Genomic DNA, 8,003 nt, shown 5'->3' on the forward strand with positions numbered 1-8,003 from the left:
CACAGTATCAGAAAGCTTGTTAAGCGGCATCGTGTATGCATCAAATGCACGTTTAGTCTAGGAGGATCTGAAGGAGAGCTTTGACAAGGTAAATCGAGTGCGAGTTTTCCAAGTGCACACAGCTATTGCAAGTCTCAAACAAGGGACAAGCCAAGTGTCGGTGTATTTCTCCAAGCTGAAGGAGTTGTGTAGTGAATACGATTTGATAGCTCCTTCTCCAAACTGTGGTTGTCCAAAGTCCAGGGACTATATTGAATATCTATAAGAACAGAGGCTAATGCAGTTTCTGAGTGGTTTGAACGAATCTTATGATCAGGCTAAGCGGCAAATTCTGATGAAGTCCAGTGCACCATCTGTAAATCAGGCATATGCCCTAATGGTGCAAGATGAAAGTCAACAGTTAAGTGCTGAGAAATCCAATCTCATAGCAATGCAAGTCAAAAGAAATGATAGCTATAAGGGAGATAGTTCAATGTATTGTGAGCATTGTCACATGCGAAATCATACAAAGAAGGAATGTTACAAACTCGTTGGATATCCTTCAAAAAGGGATAACAAAACCAACAGAAAGGTGGAAGGTACTTATGATGGCTACAGAAAGGATAACAACTATCGTGAAGGATGGAGGAAGGATAGATACAGAGAAAGATACAAGAGAGATAACAATGAAGGATGGAAGAAGGAAGCACATGTTGCAGTGGCAAATAATGCAGATTGCTGTCAAGGGAAACATGCAGGTAATGCAGGTAAGGATGATAATGGAAGACAATATACTGAAGACAACAGGAGAAGTGATGACAAAAGTAACCATCATAATTCAGAATACTAGTACAGGCATCATGGCCATGATTCTGAGGAATATCAAGCCCACATGACAGGTATTGTAACTTGTCTAATGTCCCAGCTAGAAAAAAGTGAATGGATAGTAGATTCAGGTGCTTAAGAGCATTCATAATCTACAAGCCAATAAAGAAGTATGGATGCACTTACCAAATGGAAGTACAGTGCCAATTACACACATAGGAAGTGCGAAATTATTTGGACAGGAGAGAATCACAAATGTGCTATTTGTGCCTGCTTTTAAATATAATTTACTGTCAGTGTCACAATTAACTAAGGAGTTATGTTGCTCAGTGAATTTCTTCCCTGATCACTGTATCTTTCAGGATCTCTACAGTGGCAGGGTGAAGGGGATTGGTAGATTGCAAGGAGGACTATACATTTTCCAAGGGGCAGCTGAAGATTCTGATGAACAAGGAAGAGAAGATGTGAGACAGGTTTACTTAGCACATGCTGAGGAAAGATGCAGCCTATGGCATAGAAGACTGGGCCATCCTTCTATATCCACAATGAAGAATATGATGGAATTCCAAAACAAGATTGACAGAAATGTGCATAACAATTGTAGAATCTGTCCATTAGCAAAACAAACTAGATTACAATTTTCTTCAAGTGTCTCTAGAGCAAAACACTCTTTTGAATTGATTCACTTAGATTTGTGGGGTCTTTATAAAACTCCTACTTTTGATAAGAAGAATTACTTTCTCACTATTGTTGATGATCATACCAGATACACTTGGGTCCATTTATTACAGCTGAAGACTGAAGTAATTGTGGTTTTGAAACAATTTTTTGCACTTGTGAATACTCAGTTTAACTGCAGGGTCAAGACCATTAGGTCTGACAATGGTACTGAGTTCTTTAACTCTCAAACCTGTGAGCTTTTGCAGACCCTGGGAATACTTCACCAAACAGCTGTCCTTATACACCTCAACAAAATGGGGTAGTGGAGAGGAAGCACAAGCAAATTTTGGAGATGGCAAGAGCTATCAAATTCCAGGCTTCTTTCCCAACAAAATATTGGGGCTTCTGTATTAAAAATGCAGTATACCTCATGAACAGGTTACCATCAAGTGCCTTGAAGGGCAATACTCCTTATGAGATACTACATCACAAGAAGGCATCCCTTGATCATCTAAGAGTACCTGGCTGTCTATGTTTTGTTACTGCATTGCCTAAATTAGACAAATTTGCATATAGATCCAAAGAAGCTGCACTCATGGGATACTCTGAAACTCAAAAAGGCTACATTGTACTTGATTTATCTACTAACAAATTCTTTGTTAGCAGGGATGTGGTATTCCATGAAAATACATTTCCCTTTAGTCACATTGCAGACTCAACAGATAGCACATTTCTCCAATTGAACCATATTGATGCTGTATATGACTCCCTTTCCCCTGCTCATCTTTGCCAGTCTCCACCAGTAGAAGCAAGGGGGACACACTATGCTACTGACACTGACAAGGATGTTGCTGAAGATACAGTAGAGGATGTGCCTGATACTGAAGAACCTGACAAATCTATTGGTTGTTGCTCCTCTTGTTGTCACTGGCAATAGACCAGCCAGATCAACCAAGCAACCTGGGTGGTTCAATGACTATGTTGTCAATACTAGCCATGACCACATCTATTCTATAAACAAATATTTGTCATATGTAGGCACATCAGAAAACTATAGAAGTTATTTGGCTAAGTTCTCAGACTCAACTGAACCAAGAAGGTGGATAGAAGCTATGCAATAGGAGATCAAGGCTCTTGAGAACAATCACACTTGGCAAATTATTGATCTTCCACATGGAAAGGATGATGTTGGCTCCAAGTGGGTGTACAAGATCAAATATAGGGCAAATAGGGAGGTAGTGAGATTCAAGGCAAGGCTAGTAGCAAAAGGATACAGTCAAAATAAAGGCCTTGATTACCATGAGACCTTCTCTCCAGTAGAAAAAATGGTCACTGTGAGATTAGTGATTGCACTGGCAGCCTCAAGAGGGTGGAAGCTTCATCAAATGGATGTGTACAATGCATTCTTGCAAGGAGACCTTTATGAGGAAGTCTATATGGAGATGTCAGAAGGGTTCAAGAGACAGAGGGAGACCAAGGTATGCAGATTGCTGAAATCTTTATATGGCCTAAAACAGGCATCAAGACAATGGAACATCAAGCTGACTGATGCATTGATAGCTGCAGGATTCATACAAAGCCTTCATGATTATTCACTATTTACAAAGAAGTCAGGTAACAACATTGTCATAATACTTGTATATGTAGATGACCTTCTTATCACTAGAGACATCAGCAGTCTCATAGAAGCAGCCAAACAGATCCTACAGCATGACTTCAAGGTGAAGGACTTGGGGGAACTCAAGTACTTTCTTGGTATAGAAGTTCTGAGATCACAACATGGCATCATCCTTAATCAGAGAAAATATACATTGGAGCTCATATCAGAGATGGGCTTAGCTGGCACAAAGCCAGTTGTCACTCCATTGGAAGCTGGAAACAAACTAACCACTGTGGAATATGACAAGGTTGTTGGAGTTAAAGGAGATAAAGCCTTGGAGGATGTTTCAAAGTACCAAAGGTTGATAGGAAGGCTGATGTATGTAACCATCACTAGGCCAGATATCAGCTTTGCAGTCCAAACACTGAGTCAATTCATGCAAGAGCCCAAAGTCTCACATTGGGAAGCAGCTATAAGAGTAGTCAAATACCTGAAGAATGCACCAGGTCAGGGCCTCTTTTTCAGAGCACAACCTACACAGGAAATTACATGTTGGTGTGACTCAGACTGGGCAGCATGTCCCAACACAAGGAGGTCTATTACAGGATATGCAGTAAAGTTTGGAGAGTCTCTAATCTCCTGGAAATCAAAGAAGCAGCAAAAAGTGTCCAAGAGTTCAGCTGAAGCTTTATATAGAAGCATGGCAGCAGTTGTTGCAGAAGTTACTTGGTTGCTGGGCTTGTTTAGTGAGATTGGAGTAAAGGTTCATCAGCCAGTAGCTATTTGGAGTGATAGCAAGGCAGCGATCCAACTTGCAGCAAATCCAGTCTATCATGAGAGAACGAAACATATAGAAATCGACTGTCACTTTATAAGGGACAAGATAAAGGAGGGAATCGTCAAACCTGAATTTGTAAAGACAAATGATCAACAGGCCGACTTGATGACAAAGGGGTTGAACAAGCAACAACATGTGTATTTGATGAACAAGTTGGGAGTGTTAGATGTTATGCACCCTCCAACTTGAGGGGGAGTATTGACACATAACAGTAAACATAACAGCAATTAGTTAGTAGTCAGTGATGTAAATGTGTAGTTGTTAGTCTGTTAAACAATTTCTGTTAAGGAGTAGTTAGTTTGTTAATAGTAGTTAGATATGGCTAACTGTGGTTAACAATAAATTAACCACACTATATATATGTACATCAGTAAAGGAAGTCAAAGGGACTTCACTTTACTCTTCTTCTCCTCAGATGAAATAATACTCCCAAAATTTCTCTAAACTCTCTTAGGTCATCTTCTTCAATTCACTCATCTCTGCAGCTTCTATTTCGACACAGTGTCTAAGTTATTTATATTTCGATCATATTGATAAACAAATTTCGCTCATCTACATATATATTAAGACGAATTGTTGGAATGAAGCATGTGTTTTGGGCTTTTATGTTATTGTCATCATTAAAGTCCAGAATTGTCAACTCCACTGAAGATAAAGGTTTATGCTAATGTGTTGGTATCTTTTTGTAGGCCCTTTTGGTGTAGAAATTTTGGTATGGCATGATGATCAAATCAATAAGTCCATAACAAACAAAAACCTAACCCATCTTGGGAATAGTCAAAATGTGTGGATGGAAGCCTCTATGATTTGTACCTTTCAATTGTCTCGTCATTGTCTTATTTATTTTTCTAAGTCGAACATTTTTATCGTCTCACTCGATCCGTCGTAATAATACAAGAATGAGATGGTTTATATAGAGTAATATGATCCGTGAGAAATTTCTCCAAAGAGACATAAACGTCATGTATAAAGGACGGGAGGGAAGCATAGCATAGTAGGATAAAAGTATAATTAATATTGGCACAATCATATTTAGACAAAATAATGATTTCTCGAAAAATGTATTGTGTGCATCAGGTGGCTTTTAAGATCATCGATCTATCATGACTTGCAAATGACGGGAGGGAAGCATAGCATAGTAGGATAAAAGTATAATTAATATTGGCACAATCATATTTAGACAAAATAATGATTTCTCAAAAAATATATTACGTGCATCAGGTGGCTTTTAAGATCATCGATCTATCATGACTTGCATGAAGCAGTTGGCAATTGACATGAATTGAGCTTTAGGTCGACATAGCCATGTTATTTATTTGGTTCTGAAATGACTACTCGCATTAAGAGGAGTTACATCATATGTATATATATATATATATAAAATCCAAAATATAGGTATGGTGCGTGGATGAGGTTGATCTTTTTTTAATTAGAAATCTCGGGTTTAAGTTTTGGATGTGAAAATTTTTTTGGTAGAAAACATTTTCTCCCAAATAAAACTCTATACGACATGAATCTGAATTAATCGGACTCTAATTCGAGTACCAAACAAAAAAAAAAAAAAGTTTCTTACTAACAATCAAATAAGGACTGCATTGCAAAAATAGAAACGTCTAGGGGATGCTATAAGTATTAACTAACACATCAATAAAGCTAACCTAACGCGTAGCACATCCGTGAATTTTTTTTTTCCCGATTTCCTATTCGGTGTCTGAAGTCCGTGGAGCTCCAATTAAATTCGGATTACATACTGCAGAGATTATTCGGTGATGACGCTCCCAACATGTTTTTTTTCATATACAGGACTCGAATCCGAAACTTCTGATTAAGATGAAGTAGTCTCATCACTACACTACAATCCATATTGATTACTTTGGGGTGATCGATTGAGCTTAAGGATGAACCAAGATCATTACAAAAGAATATATAAATAAAAAAATAGCTATAAACTTCGACTTTTGGTATCTAGAGTCTGGACCAGCCACAACCTCTCACTAAGCAAATTTATCCTTAGACCAACACAGGTTGTTCACTGGTGATTTACTATAATGACTTGGAAGGTGAGTGGTCTTACATTTTTTACCTCGATTTCTCCGTGCACAAATACCTTCTTCTTTGAAGGTTTATCCATGAGGCAAACAGAATCAGAAGTTCAAGACCATTTATTTCTAATTAAGGTCATTGAGTATAATTTTTGATGAAAAACCCACCTCAGATTCGATCTCCTTTTTTAGTTTTTAATTAAAGAAATTATTACTAACACTTACTACTAAAATTCGAAATTAATTCTTATTTGACATTAATAGAGCATATTATTATTATTATTATTATAGCACAAGAAAGAAAATGGGATTCACAAGTTAACTTTCCAGCATAAAATGAGTCAATTATCCACTTTGGTCCAACTCAATATTCCTACTGGATCTTGTGTTTTGAGAGGGCCTTGACCAACACTTAATGAATTTGTGGAGTGCAGATATAATAAAAAAGTTTAAAAAACTTTAGTTACAGTCATCAAAGCATTTACAAATAATTGGTATTGGCTACTTAACTTAGTGACCCTAACCAAATGGATAATAATTTACAATCATTAGAAAACTACTCCACCTAAAATATATATATGTACTACTCACTAGAGAAAATCGATTGGCATATTTTGGAATTAAATGAGATATAATCATTTACTAACTGAACTTGAGGTTCATGCCCTTTTGAGTCAAAAAAGGTCATCATTAATCAAAGTTAAGTTAGTGGAAAATCAGTTGTTTCTCGTCATTTAGATGACATATAGATGATGTAGGTATTTTTAATTCAATAAAACCTTAACCAAAAGTAACTTTAGTAGTTACATTTTATAAATTTTATTCTGTATAATTAGTGTGATATATTATACATCAAATATACATCGCCATTCGGTAATTTTCCGTTTTCAATTGCCTGTTTAAAAATGTTAACATCCCTTGAATATATAGAAAGTTGTATACATACAAATCAAATATGAAAATTTTGATGGAGAGAATTAAAACGTTTTTTTAAAAAAATAATCATAGTTAATTACTCAATTACGTTGCATTATAGCTTTGTTATGGGTTATCCACTAAAGAAAGTGTTGGCTTCACTATTCTGATAAAAGTGCAATTTAAGTGGTGCTTTAGACTGTGAATTGTGATATACATTTCAGCAAAAAAAAAAAGTAGAAGTTATTTAAAAGTTGTTAAAGTTGGGCAAATAGTTATTAGTGAAGGAATATTTAAAAGTAATTAGTGACTGCGTTATAATTTACATTTTAAAGGTACGAGATTCGATATTATTAACCCTTTTTTTCCCTTTAATTCTGGATATATATCTTGACCCTCAAAAAAGAATTTTGTAAAAATTGATTATAATAGAATAATTTTATAAAAGGGATAGGATAAAATTCTTTTGATTTTTACTTTTATGTAACTTCACTAAAAGTGCTCCAGATTCCAATCATACTTCTTGAGCTTATCATAGCAACTTAGCAAATAATCTTATCTTTTTATTGCATAAAAAAATTTGTTTAATTTTGAGAGCTATGTGAGTTGAAAAAGTTCTCTAAAAATAAGAGAATAAAGTTAAAATTTGAGTGAAGAATGACCACATATTCTAACAAGTTAAATTGGATTTTAAAAAAAGGAAAAATCACCCAATAGCTAAAGTCAAAAATATTATAATACATAGCAAAGAATTTGAAATTTTATCTATTTTCTTCGTATTTGTTCACTTGAAACCACTGCACAAAAAATATCTTTAGCGATAATTAACTAACGACAATAATTTGATTGATTACCACTTAATATATATCTTTAGAGGTAATACTAGTGGCAATTACATTTTAGTAATCTTTGTAAATACTGCTATAACCTATAGCGACATTGAATCTAATGACAATAAACTAATATTGATAAAAAATTTAACATTCTTTGTTAATATGCATATTTATTGTTGTCAAAAATTATTTTTTATGGTAGTGAGCTTTATCAATTCACTTTGTATTAATATAACAATTTATTCTGCATATTTCACTCTAATATAAATACAACACGAATTGATACACTAAACTATTCGTACGTTCGATAA

General features: G+C 35.3%; 1 protein-coding gene across 1 annotated transcript; it reads left to right on the forward strand.

Annotated features, from left to right (window-relative positions):
* The first annotated feature begins 277 nt into the window (after window positions 1-277).
* LOC129903593 (uncharacterized) lies at window positions 278-2,401 on the forward strand. The gene is made up of 4 exons (XM_055979142.1): window positions 278-803; window positions 1,102-1,277; window positions 1,596-1,689; window positions 1,731-2,401. Exons 1-4 carry the CDS (start codon window positions 278-280, stop codon window positions 2,399-2,401), a joined length of 1,467 nt encoding a protein of 488 aa, XP_055835117.1.
* The last annotated feature ends 5,602 nt before the right edge of the window (window positions 2,402-8,003 follow it).

This window comes from Solanum dulcamara, chromosome 9, assembly GCF_947179165.1.
Source record: "Solanum dulcamara chromosome 9, daSolDulc1.2, whole genome shotgun sequence".
Classification (NCBI taxonomy): domain Eukaryota; kingdom Viridiplantae; phylum Streptophyta; class Magnoliopsida; order Solanales; family Solanaceae; genus Solanum; species Solanum dulcamara.